Source organism: Heterocephalus glaber, unplaced genomic scaffold (genome assembly GCF_053883595.1).
Source record: "Heterocephalus glaber isolate CG9 unplaced genomic scaffold, H.glaber_assembly_v1.0 deba00001689, whole genome shotgun sequence".
Taxonomy (NCBI): Eukaryota; Metazoa; Chordata; class Mammalia; order Rodentia; family Bathyergidae; genus Heterocephalus; species Heterocephalus glaber.
The window spans coordinates 8,291,736-8,311,737 of NW_028258414.1; the positions used below are offsets into that span (position 1 = coordinate 8,291,736).

Consider the following 20,002-nt stretch of genomic DNA (forward strand, 5'->3'; position numbering starts at 1 on the left):
GTAGATTTGAAAGTCAGTAATAGAAATAAAAAAGATGTCACTAGAATATGAAGCTAGCGCTGGCTGACTTCAGAGCCATATTTCTCCCTTTTCCACGCCCACTTCTCTTTTTCTTTTTCTTTATTTAGGGACTGGGGATTGAACTCAGGACCTTGAGCTTGTGAGGCAGGCATGGTGCCACTGAGCTATATCCCCGACCCCCCACTTCTCTTTTTATAAACAAAGGCATAATCCTCATTGTAGTAAAATAGCAGCCTTTCTGTTAGCAACACAGTGTTGAATAAAAACACTGAAAAGTCAACACGTAGAAGTGGAAGTGGGAACTCAAGCTAACCCTGCAACTCCTTTTGCTTTCAGAACATTTGCTTGACTCTGTGAACTTGAACTTTGGTTCTGGCAGCCCAGTAAGGAGCAGGGGATTAGAAGTAAGGTCAAAGCCCAGGACCTTCTGAAGTTCAGATATGTAATAGGAAATCATCTTCCCTATAAATTGTACTTCAAGAGACTATAGAGTTCTGGTTAACTAGAAATAAACCCACCCTATCTCCTAGCCTCAGTTGCTGATAAAATAGAAGAAAAAGCCCTTAAGAAGTTAAAATGATCAGTTGGTTTGTAAAAGGTTGTGCAGCTCTAGTCCACACAATGTAGGAAATCCAAACCCCTCAAACTATGATTTTTTTTTTAAGTGGTCTCAACTGGTAGGGCCTCTTGGTGCTTGGTAGAAGCAAATGCAGCCCTTCTCTGGTATAGATGTGGTTGTATCACATAAAGTAGACTTTTACGCAAAGTGTATTTTCAGAAACTAAAAGCTCAGTTCCTAATGATAAAGGTTTCAATGTACCAGGATGTTCAGACTGGTTTTGAACTCACTAGGTAGCCCAGACTGGCCTTAAACTCGTGGTGATCCTCTTGCTTCAGCTTCCCAAGTGCTAGGATTACAGGTGTGTATGTCATGCTCAGCAGGCAGATATAACTATTAAAATTATATACACCTACTCACAAACCCTTGATAATATGTAAGTTAATAAAAGTACTAGGAGAAGTGGACAAATGTAAAATAGTATGATTTCTCAGAAATAAATAGAATAAGAAGATAAAAATCCAGTAAGGCTATGGATTATGTAAACTAATTAACATCTAACCTAATGTACATATATAGAGTACTACACCCACCCACTCACACATTCTTTCTAAGTTTACTCAGAACATTTACTAAAGTTGACTTAAGTCACAGAAAATGTTTTCTGGTCCCAATGCAATTGAGGTAGTTACAATGGTACCTGGGTTCACAAACTTAATCTGTTTTATGGTTTTGGAAAAGATGACCATGTTTGTGTTTGTGTGGGAAAGATCGCTGCAGTTGTCATCTGATGTGAAATATGCAAACAAAAACAAAATTTTGGGGCCGGGGATTTAGCTCAGTGGTTTCGGTGCCTGCCTCGCAAGCACAAGGTCCCGAGTTCGATCCCCAGTACCAAAAAAAAAATTTGCCAAATGGTTCTGTTTGGGAACCAAATTGTTTACAAACAAAAGCGTTCATGAACTGAGGTACCACTCTATTAACATAACGATAGCTAGAAAATCCCATGCGTTTGGAAATTAAGAAACACTTCTCAACCCATGTTTCAAAGAAAAAATAATAATGGAAATTAGAGAGTATTATAGACTGAATGAAAATGAAAATACTACATTCAGAGGTTGAGAGGCAGAGTAGGATTTGGAGGAAATTTCTACTCTTAAATGCTTATACTATAAAAAAATAAAGTCTAAAGATTAATGATCTCTGAATCTATTTCATGAAATTCAGGGAGAAAAAAGCAAATTCTCCCAAGAACTTGAGGGAGGAAATAATGAAGAATAGAAATAGAAAATATAGTTACAAATAATAAAACTAAAGTTTTTGAAAGACAACCTGATAAATCGTTTGATAAAATTAAGACACAAAACATACCTCTAATGAAACAGAAGACATAACCATAGGAGTTATAGACATTATAAAGTTAAGAAACTAGCTGGGCACAGTGGCATGAGACTGTAGACTCAATATTTGAGAGGCTGAGGCAGGAGAATTGCTTGAGCCAAGGAGTTCAGGGCTGAGCAACAGTGAGATCCATCTTTAAAAAGGTAAAAGAATATTAATATTAAATAAGTTTGTAAATGGATAGATTTCATTTCATCCAGATGAGATGATAAATTCTTAGAAAAGTAAATTTTTTTTTTTTTGGTACCGGGGATTGAACTTGGATCCTTGCGCTTGCGCAGCAGGCGGCGAAACCACTGAGCTAAATCCCCGGCCCTAGAAAAGTAATTTTTAATTTGAGATAGAAAACCTGATATCCTGGTCACATTTAATCTGTAGTATGAAATCTTTCCATAAGGACAATTTGAGTTTCAGTTTACTTCCCTGAGGAGCCCTGTCAAACCTCAAAGAAGCAAATATTGCTCCATAACAAGTCACCCCACATGGATTGCTTTAAAACAATATTATTATTGGATCAGGACTTCAGCAAGAGCTTTGTGGGTGTTTCTGCTTGGGCTCTCTCCTGAGGGTGTAGGCAGATGTTAGCTTTGGCTGAGGGTTTGTTGGCAGTTTGGGGCCCACATCAGAATTCTTCACGTCAGGCTCTGCACTGAGTTCCTTGGGTGTTTTCATGATGTTGGGTTTGTCTTCCCCCAGAGCGAACATGTGAGAGGCTGTGTGCGAGCTGCAGTGCCCTCTGTCATCTAAGTCAGTGGTGGCGAACCCATGGCACATGTGCTGCAGTTGGCTATTTGTTGTCATTGAAAGCTCTAAAAGGTTTGCCATCACTCATCTAACCTCAAAAGCTTCCTGTGTTAGTCAGCTTTTCATTACTGTAACAACACCTGGAGTAATGAGCTCATAAAGAGAAAAGGTTTGTTTTTTGGCTCATTGTTTCAGGAGTTTTCAGTCCATGGTCATTTGGTCCTGTTACTTTTGGGGCTGTCTCGAGGCGATGTGTCAGGTGGGAGTGCTCAGTGGAAGATGTCCATTCACCTCAAGACTGGGTGCAGAAAGAGAGAGAGAGGCAGGTACTGAGTACCAGCATCCCTTCATGGGCACTCCTCAGTGACCTGAGTCCTCCAGGCTGCACCTCTCAAAGTGTACCCTGGGCCAGGGACCAAGCTTTAGCACGTGGGCCTTTGGGCCATTGAAGATCCAGACTGTATCACTTGCTCAGTATTCTCTTGGTTACCCAGACCAGCCTTGATCTCACTGGGCGGGGACTCGAGGAAGGTACAGTTCTGGGGATGCAGATCACTGGGGCCTGTTTTGAAGGCTGGCTAGCACATGGGATTTACATTTCCTGAGAAGAGGGAGAGGGAACACTAATTCATTTTGTGAGGCAAACATAAAAATTTCAAAAATTTAGATATTAAAACATTTAAATTTTTTTTTTTAATTTAGGGTCTCTTAGTAGTTTTGAACTTATTTCTGGGATATGCTGTCTCAATAACTTTTTTTTTTTTTTTTTTTGGTACTGGGGATCAAACTCGGGTCCTTGCACTTGTGAGACAGGCAGTGGAACCACTGAGCTAAATCCCTAGCAATAACTTTTTTTTTGGGTACTGGGGATCCAACTCAGGCCCTTGCACTTACAGGGCAGGCGGCGGAACCACTGAGCTAAATCCTCAGCGTGGGATATGCCATCTCTATTTTTTTGTACTGGGGATTGAACTCAGGGCCTTTGCACTGAGCTACATGCCCACTTTTCAGTTTTTATTTTGAGACAGGGTCTTGCTAAGTTGCCAGGTAGGACTTGAACTTGTGATCTTCCTGCCTCAGCCTCCCCTAGTGCTGGGCTTACAGGTGTGCACCACCATACCTAGCTGACATAAACTTTTTTTAACTGAAAGATATATCCCTCCACTACCACCACATCTGGGGAAGCAGAACTTGACATGGCCAGCACACTGCTGGGGAGGAGCTGTCCCATTATTGCTGAGTTCCCATCTGAAATTACTGGCTCACAGAAATGGTTACTGGGCCAGGCATAGTGGTGCATGCCTGTAATCCCAACACTCAGGAGGCTGAGGCAGGAGGATGTCCATGAGTTTGAGGCCAGCCTGGGCTATATAGTGGGACACTACCTCAAAAAAACCAAAAACCAAAAAAAAGAGAAAAAAGTACTTAGTGAACCTCTTGCTTTTCTTCCAAGTGAATTAGGGTGTGAGGAACACAGGAAGTAACCGAGGTAGGAAACTACGTGTAAGGGATCTCAGAACTGTAGCCTTCCCGGTCAGTTTCTCTTACTCAGGAACTATCTGCCTGCAGTGGAGCCCTATCAGGTGCACTGCCGTAGCTCCTCTTCCTGCCTCAGGGAAGATCACCTAGATCGGGGCCTACAGGGAGCTTCGTAGCTGGAGGCTCTTCATGGAAGTTTGGCTCACTGCTCCCCACTGAGCCCTCATTCCCTGTCCCCCCTCTCCCGACTTGGCCTTGCACTCAGCGTCAGGATATGCTCCCCTCCAGGGTTCTCTTACCCTGGCGGTTTCTTTGATGAGTAGTGGAGCGCAGAGCACCGGGCCTCCAGGAGAAAAAGAAATGAGCCACTTCTGACACCCAGAAGACACTGACTCCCACGTCTTGAAGTGGAGGTAGGAGGTGGGAAAAAAGTTGAATAATTTCACTTTAGATTATGCAGCTGAAGATCTCTAGTAACTTCTGAGAATAAATGAACCCTTTGGAGAATTTTGATCTCTTCTAGCTTTGGTTTGGTTGGGCTTTAAGAGAGTCTGGTGTGTGAGGCTGAGAACCACAGGCGCAGTGTGTGTTTCGGTTGGACTGGCCGTGAGCTTCAGCCTGCTGGAATTCGTGTGGCCTTCATGTTGCAGTACAGGTCTCACCTTTGGTTTAGCTTTCCCAGCTGTTCCATTTCCATTGAGCTCTCTTCTTAACTCACGCAGCACTTAGTGCCATCAGTCTTGGTCTTGAGTGTATGTTCCTCAGTCACTGTTTGATAAAATCTTCTCACAGGAAGTGACTCACCTGTTCCACTAGATTGTTCTGTAGTGCAGCTCACGGAATGAGCTGTGTTTATTTCCCATAGTTCCTCACCAGCCCTGGCATGATTTGCCATTTTCAGAATGGAGTGATTCAGTTCCCAGGGCCTGTAGTTGCAGATAGGTGCAGACAGACATGGAAAGACCTTCTGCAGAAATGTGCGTAACCACTGAATGGATTCTCTGAGGGAGGCACAGGGTGGAGGGTGAGTCCCCATGGGGAAGACGGGGAGAAGAAGCTCCCAATTTAATTCCATCTTCTCCCATTAATGGCTTCTTCTGTCCTCATCTCTTCACAGAACCCTGCCATCAGCATCACTGAAAATGTGCTGCATTTCAAAGGTCGGTCACTAGGCACGTGCTCCAGCTCTCTACAGTGAAGGCGTGGTGGTGGTTTCCCTTTATTCTTATTTAACTCATTTTTTATTGATGTTCACCCCTTTGAGACTCTTGGTACAAACTTAATTGTTTTGAAAATATGATTGGAAAAGAAAAAGAATTTGTTTAAATCCCTGCTTTCCCCTTGGAAAGACTCTAGGTGCTGGGAGGTGGAATCCTGGGCTAGAAATCTGGGGATCTTTCAGCTTGAATTCTGCCACTGCCTTAGACAAGTTCATAACTTTTCTGGCCCTGGAAAATGAAAGTGTTGGATTATAATCTGTCTCTGCCCAATGGTCACCTGAGAATATGTGGCTTTCAGGGGTTCACTGACCCAGACTGAGAAACATGAAGAATTAGATATGATCCCTTCGAATGATACCTGTCTCTGCTGCAGCTGTGACCACAGATATACACACAGCCACTGAGCTTTCGCGGCAGGACTAGAGTCCAGGATATGCTGCTTTTGAAAAAGATTATGACAACAAGAAGCAGAAATTGTCTTGGTAGGACTGGGTCTCCCGATAACCCATTTGCAGACCAGTTTGAGCAACAGTGTTGTTGCCCGAGTCTTTCCATCGCCACCACCAGTGGAGTGCGTTCTCCCTGTCCTTTCTGCACCTGTTCCTGGGCTCATTGGAGAGTGAGGTTGCTTCTTTATGTGGGATGCTGCTGTCTTTCCTTCCTTAATTGCCAAAGAAGTGCAGTCTGGCATTTGTGTCTACTTTTCAAGATGTGAGTAGTGGTAGTAGGTAGTAGCAGCTCAGGCTTTTTGAGAGATACATTGGTACCTTGGTTCACAAACTTAATTATTTGCACGATTCTGGTTGCAAAGGAATTGTATATACATCGAACCACTGTATGTGCATTTGAAAGGAAGTTTAAGTGATCGAGGTACATTTTGCTACTTAGAGCTTATAGACTGTCCTACCCCAAGGAGTTTATGATCTTAGGGAATAATAGCCATTCATAGCACATATTAGGCAGGTTTTACTACATAGGATCAGATGAGGGAAGAGAATCCCAGGGTGAAACCAGATGGTAGTTGAAGCAGAGCACCTTGGATGCACCTGGTTGATTTGGGAAAGGGAGCCTTGTAAGGCAGAGGGGTGGGGAGGCGGCCAGGCCAGGGACCCTCCTCACAGTACTACCTGTCCCCAGAGCTGAGATTGTATTTCTCTTTCCTTGTTCCTTTGGGATGTGCCAGAGAAGTCAACTTCTGCTTTCATTCTGTCCCCCTGGTTGGGAGGTGTTAGATTGAGAGCTGTCTTTGAGACGGCCCAGCATTCCTGTGTATGCTCCTGTGTATTCCTGTGTATTCCCTCACCGTAGTCAAGATGGTGCACCCACCTGCGTTTTCTCTAATCTGGATTTAGAAGCACTAAATGTGAAAGCTAAATTTATATCTATGTGGTACCTTTGGCTTTGCCTTTTATATTCTTTTTCTGGCCTATTAATTGTACTGGATATCATCCAGGCAGCACTGGAAGATTAAACAAACAGTCTGAACCTTAGCGTCAGAGGATATACGGAGATAAATTTTCGGTCCAGGATTTGGGTTATCTAGCTCTGTGCTCACAAGCTCCCACACATTTTGACAGGAACCATTAATATTTGCATACCTTTGAAAGAATTGTACCAAGCTGACTTTTGGGTGGCCTTGCTCAACTCAAGTTCATGGTAACCAACCTTTCTTTCTTTATAGCTCAGGGACATGGTGCCAAAGGAGACAATGTCTATGAATTTCACTTGGAGTTCTTAGACCTTGTGAAGCCAGAGGTATGTTCTCTCCTTTCTCACTTACCATTTCCATTTTAGGAAACAAATACTAGTAGTTAGTGAAATGAGGAGCTGAGGTCGTGGGGGAGAAGAATGAAAGCAAACGGGAATAATATGCTTTTTGATTTGCAGTGGTGCCCAGGTTTTCGCTGCAAGGTGCAGAGGAATGAGAATGTCAGAGAACCTGAGCTGAATCTAGGCTTTGCCTCTTAGCCTTGTGAACCTGAGTGAATCGCTTCGAGTTCCGTTTTTCTTCTGCATTAAATGAAGGATTGAAGTGATCCCTAGGGTCCCTTGCAGCTCTGTTCTCTGATCTTAGTGATGACAGAGGAGTGTGGCACCCGCTGAGAGCAGAGTTCCTAGGGTGCTTGAAGAGCACACCAGGGTTGCATTCATATGGTTTTGCTGCAGGGGCAGTGAGAAGTCTAGAAAGCAGACAGGGCTAAGGCAGCTGGCCTTTTGAAAGCGTGATGGAAATACAATTGAAGTTTCCCTTCTCTTAGAACCTGAGGAAAGAAGGCCACAGATGGTGCACCTCAGTTTCTTAGCTCCGGGGCCTTGAGTTTATTGACATCCCTGTGCAGGGCTCCTTGTTTTGAGAGCATTAACAGTCAGCACTGGAATAAGGGGGAGAGAACCTGTCACGAGGCTTGCCTGGGAGACAAAGGGAGGGGCCCTGGAGAGAGACAAAGAGCTGGAAGAAGACCAGAGAAAGACCCTGCTGTTTTTGCCAGTTCTTCTTGGGCCAGCCCTTGGTCTAGATACTATGTTTGCATCACACTTGGAGGGCCTGAGAAGGCAGGTAGTGAGCATGCTGTGCAGCTTCCCCGTGGAGCCCTGCATGGGACACTTTTAGGGAAAGCGGATGGGGAGGCCTTCTCACAGTCTGACTTTTTCTCCTAGCCGGTTTACAGACTGACCCAGAGGCAGGTGAACATTACTATACAGAAGAAGGTGAGTCACTGGTGGGAACGACTTACCAAGCAGGAGAAGCGCCCGCTGTTTTTGGCCCCTGACTTTGATCGCTGGCTGGATGAATCTGATGCAGAAATGGAGCTCAGAGCCAAGGTTAGTAAGGACCCTAGGATGTAGCCATGGAGAAAGAAATCTTGAGGACCCCAAGTTACTTGGGCCACTTGAGGTTCCTCTAACATTGGGAGAGAATAGGGACAAAGCTATAAATTCATTTAAAGACCTAACGTAATTTTAGAGAGCACTAATATGTGTTTTCTCAGTTGTGATTTGCCTGATTCTATTCTAATGATTAGACTTAAGGTGATGGGTTTTGGGTGAAGACCACAGAGGTGAAGTGCCATTCTTACCACATCCTGTCAATTTATATAACAGCACTATTGCTACTAAGCTTGGATTAGCTGGCTGTGGTAATGTCTGTTAAGCTTCTCTCCCCATCCCACACTCTTTTTCTTATTGTACTCTTGGACAGAAGTCACTCTGCATAGCTCACCCTGCCGGAGTAGGGAGTTAGGGTTCTGTCCGTCACTATGAAGTAGCTACCTAATTTATTTGGAATTTTCCTACACGGGAGATTTGTCTACTCCCATGTATTTGTCCACTTGTTTATAATTCAGAGTACAAAATAAATATTCATGATGTAAATAATCTTTCTTGGTCAAATTGTTCCAGCTTTGCCCATTGGGAGCCCTTCACTTGGCTCTTGGTCTTTTTGGGAAAAGCGCCATTATTGTAGGACTTTCTCTTTTCTTTTTGAAAGTTCTTCCTTTCTCGAGCTACTGGGCGTATCTCATGTGTCCCTTGCCCTGGCCCTAGGATAGCCATTTCTCCAAGGAGCTCTTTTTTTTTTTTTAATTGAAGAGTGTTATGTATACTTATAAGTATTTCTATATGTGCCCATCTATCTATATTAAGCTGAATATGAGTTCATACTTATGTTGGAGATGTAATCTTAGCTTCTGGAAACATACAAAAAAATCTAGACGTCTTAAAAAATAAAATAGCAGTCTGCTTCCTGCCTTCAACTTCTCTCTCGTTTCTGTAGCTGTGACAAATCTTGTGGATTTGCCAGCTCTAAGATCACAAGATTGCCTGCTTAGCAATTTGGAAGCCAGCTGAGTGGTTTTACCCTGTGAATTTGGGATGAGCATCCAGCAGGAAGAGTGAGGCTCTTTAGTACCATGATCTGGGATGTTTTCTCCAGTGGAGCGCTGGACACAGGTGGAGGAAATGGCTTCAAGGGAGTCAGATTACTGATCCAGCATATGGGCTTTTGCAGGCGTGAGGGTTCTAACTTGTGTTCTTGGAAAATTTATGTAAATTCTAGGAAGAAGAACGCCTGAATAAACTAAGACTAGAAAGCCAAGGCTCCCCTGAAAGTAAGTTGCCATTGCTGCTGAGGGATTACCAGGTATTTGATGGGGGTGGGATGTCGATGAATGTGTGGCAGGAGAGTGAATGATTTCACTAGTGAGCTAGGTGGGTGAGTTCACGAGAAGTTTTCTATGTCCATTCCTTAAGGTACACATAGCCATATCAAAAGCCATATCTCTTTAGTATTTCCTTTCTGTTTGGGACCTGGCATCATCTGGGTATACCCAGGTTGGGTGGCAGGTATCCAGAAGCACCTCAGTCTTGTGGTCTGGCCTCCTTCAGCCTGCACACCTGAGACCTGAAAGGCTGTGCAGTAGATAGGTGTGGTTGTCAGACTCAGAGATGGAGAGTATTCTGTAGAGTCCTGCTATTTATTACCCTTTTAAAAATCCAATTGTGTTTCTATCTGTTCAGCCACTTCTAAGCAAAAGCTCAGTAAGTGTTTTATCTTTTGGGTGGCCCTAGCAGATTAAATCCAGGCGCTGTCCATTCAGTTTCTGCTGTATGTAAAGTGTTGCAGCAGGCCTTGGTGCAGAGCCAGATGAGGCTGTTGTAGCGCCTTTTCTCAGAACTGCTTGCATGCCAGTGAGAAGATCACGCAGGTCTATGAAACACTAACTTTGAAAAGCAGAATGAAATAAGGGCTCTTCTTATGTCCTCAGTTGAGCTTTTTTTTTTCAAGTTCTGTTAGCACATATTTGGGATGCCATAAGTAAGAAAGGAGAATGATTTTTTCTTTTCTTTTTTTGAGCCAGGGTCTCTCTGTAGTTCAGGCTGGCCTTAAACTCACTATGTATGTAGCCCAGGTTGGGCTGGGATGCACAGCGATCCTCCCACCTCAGCCTCCCAAGTGCTGGGATTACAGGTGTGTGCCACCACGCCTGCCACAGGAAGGAGAAAGTTTTAGAGCAGTAGTTTCCAAACTATGCACTTTGGTACCCTGGAGCTTCCTAGAGGTGCTTTGGAGGGTAGGTCACACCGACGGGTCTGTTGCAATCAGAGCAGCTCTTTTTTTGTGCTGTGTGCATTCAGGCTCTAAGTAAGTCTGTTTTAAAAGAGTTTAAAAAAAATTTTTTTGGGGGTCAGGGATTTAGCTCAGTGGTTCCACAGCCTGCTTTGTAGGTTCAAGGACCCGAGTTCGATCCCTGGTACCAAAAAAAAAAATTTTTTTTCCATAGAGAAATATCCTTTTGAAAAGCAGAAGGGAGATGATTAGTAGAGACAAAGAATAACAACATAAAATGGCCACCTAAACTTTAGAAACATGTAAAAATTCTTATATATAGATTTTTAGGACATTAGAAATAGCTTTAGCTATTTTACTTAAATTCAGTTTCTTTTTTGTTTTGGTACCGGGGATTGAACTTGGGACCTTGTGCTTGCGAGGCAGGTGGCAGAACCACTGAGCTGAGCTAAATCCCCAGCCCTCTTAAAGTTTCTTGATGGAAGAAGTTCTTCATGGTGGGAACACGTATTTGTAACTTTGAAGAAGAAATTTTAGTTAAATGTTGCTGAAAGCCTCACATTTTTAGGACAAAGCTGTCTTTGCTTGAGTGTACTACACTAGGGTTTTAGCACTGGCCAAGTGTCCATGCAGAATGTCTGTGGCCAGAACAAATTTGTCACACCACAACCTGAACACCTGGGCTCTTCTGTCATGATCTGTCCTTTCCTTTATCCTCCTTTGGCTCAGCCAGAACTGTAAGCTCCTTACTCCTTCCTTAACTCTATAATTGGCTGACCTTTTGTGAGCCTTCCGCTGCAGACCAAATCTGCACCCTTAGTTTCCTGCCTAGTGCCTGGCGTTGCCCTCCTGTGGTTCTGTCTTCATCCTGCCTGCCTTCAAGGCCCACATCCAGTACCATCGTATCCACACAGACCTGCCTGCTGCCGACCTCCCCAGCCTATGTTTCTTCACCTTGAAAATTTCACATATTGCTCATCAGCTCCTATTGTGGTTTTTAGGGGGTGAGCTCTTGGAGGGTGGCATCATGTTTTAACTGTCTTTGTGTCCTCTTAGTGCCCCTCCCAGTACCTGACACATTGCAGGTGTCTTTAGTGGTCCAGTAATTGAATATACTCTACGACCAAATATCAAGGCTATTTTTATTCGCTTACAGTTTCTATCGCTTTGAGATAGTTTACCGTGAATCTTAAAAAAAATTACAGAACCTAAGTAACTGTAGAGTGGGAGCTGAGAACTTTATTGTAATGCCATTGAAGACACTCAGTCATTCTATTGCCAGTGATATTTTTTCTTGGCTTGTTGAGTCTGTATACTTATCCCTCAGGCTGTGGAAGGAAAGACTGCTGAAAACATACCACAGAAAACAGCATTCCTCATAGATTTCCCTCATGTTTCTTTTTTTTTTTTTCTTTCTTTCTTTCTTTTTTTTTTTTTGGTACCAGGGATCGAACTCAGGACCTTTCGCTTGCGAGGCAGGTGGCGGAACCATTGCGCTAAATCCCCGGCCCCAGCCCTCATGTTTCTTTATGGGAGTTGGGAGCCCAGGCTGGGAAGACCTGGATCAGATACCTGGGTGGGGTCTTAGGGGCACCAGGTAGGACAAGGGGCTGAAGTCATGCAGATCTGCCCCACGCACACCTCTCCTGTGTGACTGCTGGGTTGACAGCTTACTGCCTTGTTTGCTTTTCAGCACTTACAAGCTTGAAGAAAGGATACCTGTTCATGTACAATCTTGTGCAGTTCTTGGGATTCTCCTGGATCTTTGTTAACCTGACAGTGCGGTTCTTTATCTTGGGAAAAGGCAAGTACAGAACTTTGGGGCTAGTTTTCCCTTTCTACTCTCCCCAAATAGCACTCTCTGCCTTTGAAGACAATAGCACCCTCATTTGTGGAGCACATCCTGCCTTGCCAGGGTACTGTCATAGCTCTTACTTCCTGTGGCCTTCTGCAGCAGGCTGACTGGATACCAAGTGAGGAAATAGGCCTAGAGATTTCACTTCTGCAAGTATGTTCTAAGGAAAGAATCAGAGCTATAGGAAAACCTTTTTAAAAAACATACACATTGTGGTATTATTAATTTTTTTATAATTATAAAATAAGTGATAATTACAGAAAAATCAGAAAGACACCTTAAAAAAACCTTTTTCTAATTATAGAAATGACGTGCTTATTTAAGAAAGTGTGGCGATGGAGGTGTGGGGAGAAGTGAATAAGCCCTTGTTCCATTACTATTAATATTTCCATGTATTTCCTTCTAGTCTTTTTTCTCTTGCAGATAAGTAATTATAGTGTATATACCTTTCTTTCCCTCCCTCCCTCCCTTCCTTTTTTTGGTACTGGGGATCGAACTCATAACCTTTGCTTGTGAGGCAGGAGTGGTGCTACTGAGCTAAATCCTCAGCCCTAGTGTATATACAATTATGCATCTTATTTTAAAATGTACTATTATAAGCATTTATATCATTAATATTCTTTATTATTTTAGAAACTGGATATATATTCTTTAATTGAAGCAAAGATAAATTTCTCAATGTCACAGGCAGAGGAACAAGATCTTATTTTTATATACCGTGTGCCAAATCTTAGGTCATAGTTTCCATTTCAAAGTATGAGAGATCCTCATTTTTCTAAGATTATTGGTCCAGGAAACTGTCACTTAAAGTGAACTTCTTTAAAAAGGTTAACAACTTTTCCCTGTAAATGTGAACAAAAGATTTTCACTGGGATTTCGTCTTGAAAAGAGTCACATTTAAAATTATGAAAAGAAAATTTTTATCTTACAGCAAAGTGTAAGTTGTAACTTTTGCAGATTCCTTGAAGAAAAGAATTAGTCAAACAGCAGTATATACTTTTCTTTGTTTTACATTTGACTTTGCAGTGGGATTATAAATTGGATAATTTTTGCAAAAATATTAACAAGTTTCTTCATTTCTTCATTTGTTATTGAAACTTTTATTGTGAGGCTCCTACAATGTCATCTTGGTTGGTACCTGGTGTAACACTGCCAGAACCTTTCTCTAGTATCTTTCTGTGCAGTTAGAGAAGTTCCCTCTCACTAATGTAATTCACTCCAGGTGTATCCTAGTCCTTCTTCAAAGATTTGATATATCAGTAGGCAAGGATGTTGGGCCAAGACTTGGATGTGATAAATAGGCCTAATCTTAAGTGGGAACAGGTTTTGAGTGAAGGTTAATTTTATAAATTGTTGGTTCATTAGTTATAATTTTTCAGCTACAATTTTTGCCTTTTTGATGGAGCCTCTTTTTTTTGGTACCAGGGATTGAACTCAGGTCCTTGTGCTTGCGCAGCAGGCGGTGAAACCACTGAGCTAAATCCTCAGCCCTGTATTTTTCTTTTTAATGTATTTTTTTGTGTGTGGGTTTTTTTTTTTGTTGATGGAGCCTCTTAACACTAAGAATTTAGATTACAAATATGTGGATAATTATTTCCTTTTATTTGGGGCACTTTTGCCTTCTTTGAGGGCATTTTGAAATGCCCAGTTTGGGGATAAGTGTTGGTTGTCACAGTGACTTGGAGGCATTTTGTTCACTAGGCAGCGAGCCAGCAATCCTACACTTTCTGAGTTAATGTGTTAAGTTTCTGGTAACCAGTGGAGCTCACTCTTCATGTCCCCAAAAACCTGCTCCCCTCCAGCTCAGTTAGTCAGACATTTGAATAGCACTGGATATGTATTATCTTCTCTAGAGTTCCCTGGTAAAGTGATTCTGTTGCCATTTACCAGTTGATTCACCGTTACTGTGTGTTTGTGCTGCAGAGTCCTTCTATGACACGTTCCACAGCGTGGCTGACATGATGTATTTCTGCCAGATGCTGGCAGCTGTGGAGACCATCAATGCAGCGATTGGAGTCACCAGTTCACCACTGATACCTTCTCTCCTACAGGTATTGACTGGCTGAGCTCATGGGGGGGGAATGAAAGAGTTCAGGATTTATCTAGTTGTTGTGTAAGAATTTGCTGGTCTGAGTTATAAAAATCCTTGTTTGCATAGGAATGGCACTGCTTTACTTGAACAGGAGGAAACACTTTAAACTTTAGGGATACTTTCCTAAGTAGACTATTTAGGTTTTTTTCATCATTTGTAACATCTTCATGAAATCACAAAATTATAAAATGAGCTTCAAATCTAGGCAGGTGCAGGAAAACCTTCCCTCAGTCTCTTTGGTTAGCAATGCCTTGTGTAGACAAAGGCAATCAAAAATGTAACCCAGGTGTGGTGGCACACATCTGTAATCCCATTACTTGGGAGGCTGAGGCTGGAGGATCGCCTCAAGTTCAAGGCCAGCCTGGGCTACATAGTGAAGCTCTGTCTCAAAAACCCCCCGCAAAAGAAAAAAAAATGTAGGAACTCATGTCCCTTTGGACTTTGTCTTGTGTATACAGGTGGCTCTTCTGACTGGAGAATGGGGACCCCCCCCCCTTCCCCCATGTTGTCTTGTTTCCTGTGTTGACTGCTATCCGGAATGGGGCACCAAAGTCTTTCCCCCTTTGCCCTGTGTCTTTGCTATGAGGTCACATACCATTAAGTACCATCTGCCGAGATGCAGGGGTGCACCATGTGATTGCTGGTTAGTCTCTCTTGAAACACTGTTTCATGGCTTTTTGCATTTCTGGCATACCAGCTGTTGCATTCTAATAGTATCAGTTGCAAGGTAGGGCAGCTTAAAACTTTATCATTGCCTTATTATTTCTAGATTTTCTGTCCTTGGAAAGTTGCTTAGTTAAAAAAAATAAAAATAAAAGGGGATTATAAGTGATCTGCTAATACGGAATAAAATACTTAACATATCAAGGATTATTACAAATAAGAGTTATTATTCATTTGTTTGTTTGTTTGTTTTGGTACCAAGGATTGAACTCGACCCTGCATTTGCAAGGCAGGTGGCGGCACCACTGAGCTAAATCCCTGGCCCCAAATAAGAATTAAAGTAAGACTTTTTGGGCAAAATGGAAGAGACAGGCTCATTACCTTCATGTCACAGGGATGGAGGTGTCCTGCAAGCAAAATACAATGGCTGAGAGCTGAAGTGGCCATAGGAGGTTGAGTGGGCCATTTAGCAAACATGGAGGGCTTGCTGTGTACACAGGGTAAGAGGTGGTCTCAGTCCTGGAGGGCTGGAGCTGCTGGAGTGCCATTTCCTGGTACGGAGGAGGAGTAAGTAGGAAATAGTATACAGAACAGGAGCCCAGGAAACTAGAGGGAACATTTTCTTTTTATTGCCCTTTGAGGAAAGACTGAAGTGAGGCCCAATATCTAGCCAAAGTGGTCTGATGAAAAAAATCTTCTATTATAAAGTAAACGTGCAGTAATAAGATTGTGTTTACTCGGCTTGCAAAAACAGGTTAGAGGATTCTTGTTTAGGAAATACATATGGCAGATTAGGTGGCCTGGTGAGCTCTAGTGCTGAAGATGCTAGATGCAGGAAAGAAGTATCTGCTGCACTGGTGAGCTAAGTGACTGCCAGAACCTCTGCAGAGAAGCTGAGCACTGAGATTTGCAAAACCAAGATTGAACTTAAACTTCACTTTGCTAGTATCACAAGGTATAGGAGATACAAAAACTTAAGATTCTTACTGTAATAGTGAATTTAATGAGAGCCTTCCCTAGTAAAGACTACAAAGAGCTCCATTAAAGGTGGGTTAGAAATCCCACTCCACCCTGTCCAGGAGCAGTCTGTAAGAACACAGTTGTCTCAGATGTTGGTCCTGCTGGAGGTGGGGGAAATACTCTTTTAAGAATTCCTAACTCCAATAAACTTGATGAATTAAAAAGAAATTCAGAACCATAAGTGAATCCTCCAAATGGATCTGTGATATAAATTCACAACTCCTTGGTGTTTAAAAAATTCTCTAGTTATAAATTTTATTTAAAGTGAACCTTGCCAGGCGTGGTGGCCTGTAATCCCAGGACTCAGGAGACTAAGACAGAAGCATTGCTGGCAGTTACATAGCAAGACCCTGTCTCCAAAATCAAAATAAAATAAAAGTGGTCATAAACTGTTACTGCCCTCAGACTCTGGAAGTGGTGAACACAAGTCTTTTCTGTAAGAAATACCTTTGCCCAAGTTTGAAAGATTTCCCAGATTTGTTTCCAAGGAAAATGAGAGGACTGCAGTCAAAGACTGTAAAGCCAAACACAACAAAACAACCAAAAAACAAGGCATTGTGAGCGCGAACCACCAGGCACAACCAGTAAAGAGGAGTGGAGTGATTGACATGGTATCAGTTACTGACATGCTTAGAAGGCTGTGCTCATTAATTTGGGATAGGCAGGCACAAATTTTCATTCTTTAAATTGTGTTTGAAGATACGCATGTGTTTAATGTGCTTTGTAGTTACACAAAAGTACCTATCTATCCAGAAAGACTGGTTTGGGTACTTAGATTAAAACTGGAGCAGAATTAAACTAGTTTAGCTTAGTCTTTTCCATTTAACTTGTATTTAGTGGGGTTGTATTTTAGATAACACATGTATATGGCATGTGTAGGTGTATATATATGTATATAGACAAATCACATATGTACAAGGAGTGATCAAAAGATACAGTGAATGTTTAAAAAATTTTAATACACTAAAAGACACATTGCCATTAATCTACCTCAAAATATTTCCCTTCACGTTGAACACTTATCTACTTGTTCTTGCCACTTTCTGAAGCAGTTCTGGAAGTCTTGTTTGTGTGAGTGTCTTTATGAGATGTGATCAAAAACACAGTGAACGCTGCTGCCAAATATCCAACAAAGGCAGGCTCGTAAAAACATGAGTGTGTCCTCATACACTGTTAACTGAATCTGGTACTGTGCAACTTCTGGCTCTTTCCCAAAATCAAAATGTCCATGAAAGGTAAACATTTTGAATTAATATAGAACATTAAGGCAGCCACAAAAGTACAACTAGACACGTACAAAAGAGGACTTCCAGAACGGCTTCAGAAAGTAGCAAGAATGATAGGATAAATGTGTGGGAAGCAAGGGGGTAGATTTTGAGGGGGATTAATTAATGGCAATGTGTCTTTTTTTTTTTTTTTTTTGGACCGGGGATTGAACTCAGGACTTTGCGCTTTTGAGGCAGGCACGGTGACACTGAGCTAAATCCCTGGCCCAATGGCAATGTGTCTTTTACGCTAATAACTTTCAAAATTTAAATACACATCCCAGTTATACTTTATACATATTTTAACTTTTTTCTCTTTTGGGTCTCTTTAATAGCTTCTTGGAAGAAATTTTATTCTGTTTATCATCTTCGGCACCATGGAAGAAATGCAAAACAAAGCTGTGGTTTTCTTTGTGTTTTATTCGTGGAGCTCAATTGAAATTTTCAGGTGGGTGGAAATGCTAGGGTATTTCAATGCTTCTACCTCTCAGGAGCAGCTCTCTTTTGAGGGAGTCGCTTTCTTGGCCAGAGTTTCATTTGATTTGGGACTAAGATTACATATATGGAGAATTCTGGCTCTACCAATGTGCTCTGCAAGTTTTTCTTATCTTTTTTTTTTTTGGTACTGGGGATCGAACTCAGGACTTTGCACTTGTGAGGGAGGTGGCGGAACCACTGAGCTAAATCCCTGGCCCTGCAAGTTTTTTTTAAAGCAGTGATTGGATCATGATAACAGCCTGTGCACTAGGGAGCAGAAGGAGTGAACCAGAGAAAGGAAAGGCCTGTTAGTTTCCTTTTAGGATCTTGCTTTTCTGTTGTAAAAGAGGCCTCGCAAGTGTGAGGTGGAAGGGGCAACCCAAGCTGGATGAGTGAGTAAGGATGGCCTTCTAGCAGGGGTGATAGATATGAATCTTTCACCACAAGATGACTGAGGTTTTGGGCTGGCCTCTTACCCAATTCTTCCATTCTCAGTTGCCATTGGAAGAAAGGCCATTTTAAGAAACTGATCAGTGGGCTGGGGATTTAGCTCAATGGTTTCGCCCCCTGCTGCACAAGGCTGCAAGGACCCGAGTTCGATCCCTGGTATCAAAAAAAAAACCCAAAAAAACAACTGATCAAGTGTAAGTAGTGCTGTCTGTATCAGATTACACATGTTCCTTGCTTCCCTCTTCATTCAAGTGGAGCAAGGATTTGCAGATGGGCTGCCCAGTTCTTGGTTTGTTTGCTGTTATTTTGACAGTTACTAATGAGAGGGATGATGTACTTTTTGGTACCGGGGATCGAACTCGGATCCTTGCGCTTGTGCAGCAGGCGGTGAAACCACTAAGCTAAATCTCCTGCCCAAAGTGGGTGAGGATGTACTTTTTTTTTTTTTTTTTTGCTAATGAGAGGGAGTAATCGTAGCAGCCTGAGTTGTACCTTAACCATGCTCTGTATCCCAGGGCACTGACTGTCCCTCCGTCCCTCATGCTTCATCCAAAACAAAGGTGAACAGACATGGGTCCTTAATGTGAACTTCGACTATTTGGAAAGAAATAGATTTATTATGATATAGTAGTCTGATTCTAGATTAGAGGCCTTTTGTGTATTTTAATTTGCATAACAGTTCATTTATCCAGAGACAAAGAGTCTGCCATCTTCACCCACTGGGAACATAGATCAGAGCTAGGAGTAAAGCTAGAAACGTCAGCATCCAGCACACATGCTGGACAGAGAGCTTCCTGTGAGACCTCGGCTTCGGGTCCTTGCCTGAGAGAGTCACCTGATGGGGCTGTGAGTAGACAGCCCAGGACTTTCCTGTTCTGAAGAAGCCATGTATTGTTGAGGATGGATTCCTCTGTGTCCCTGAATGATATTCTGGGCTGTATTCAGAACTCAGATGGCTCTTGACACTGCATCCTTGTCCCCAACAGGTACCCCTTCTACATGCTTTCCTGTATTGACATGGACTGGAAGGTACTCACGTGGCTGCGTTACACTGTGTGGATTCCCTTGTACCCCCTGGGATGCCTGGCAGAAGGTATTTTCAGGAACCCCAGGTCTCATAACCTAGGTCCAAGGGGTACCCAGTGCCTAAGTGGCCAGTCCCTTCCTGCCTCTGCTGGCCTCTTTCTGGTAGATGGGGGGTTGGGCTTTTCAGGGATTGCTTTCTTGTGGCCACCTTCCTTAGTTCCCAGCACCTATGGTATTCCAAGGAAGTGCAGCTCACTGTCACATTTGGAAGCGAGTAGTCATGTACTGCATGCTTCAGTTTATATATTTTTAATTTTCTAGAGTTCATTCTTATTAAATGACTTCATTTTTTTTTTTTGGTACCGGGGATCGAACTCGGGACCTTGCGGTTTCGAGGCAGGCGGTGGCACCACTGAGCTAAATCCCCGGCCCTAAATGACTTGTAGTGAATGAATTGGGAGGGATTTCCCGCCATTTTAGGGACTAAGAAACAGGAGCCTGGTGCCACTGGCCTCCATCTTCCTGTTGGAGGCTCCAAGGCCTCTTTGGAAAACTTGAGGGGAAAGAGGAGCAACAGGAGCTTCCTGCACAAAGGGAGGAGAGGTGTTTCCAGCACTCCTAGACCCAACTTAGGGGCACTGGGGCTGGATGGCCTGTCACTAGAT

The 20,002-nt window shown here is 42.8% G+C and overlaps 1 protein-coding gene across 1 annotated transcript in view; it reads left to right on the forward strand.

Moving 5' to 3' along the window:
- Hacd3 (3-hydroxyacyl-CoA dehydratase 3) overlaps positions 1-20,002 on the forward strand; it is a 35,994-nt gene that overhangs the window by 10,008 nt on the left and 5,984 nt on the right. The window contains exons 2-9 of the mRNA XM_004855613.3: positions 5,322-5,364; positions 7,106-7,179; positions 8,083-8,247; positions 9,479-9,530; positions 12,183-12,293; positions 14,268-14,395; positions 17,720-17,832; positions 19,298-19,404. Coding sequence (XP_004855670.1) covers positions 5,322-5,364; positions 7,106-7,179; positions 8,083-8,247; positions 9,479-9,530; positions 12,183-12,293; positions 14,268-14,395; positions 17,720-17,832; positions 19,298-19,404 — 793 coding nt within the window. The remainder of the gene's footprint in view (positions 1-5,321; positions 5,365-7,105; positions 7,180-8,082; positions 8,248-9,478; positions 9,531-12,182; positions 12,294-14,267; positions 14,396-17,719; positions 17,833-19,297; positions 19,405-20,002) is intronic.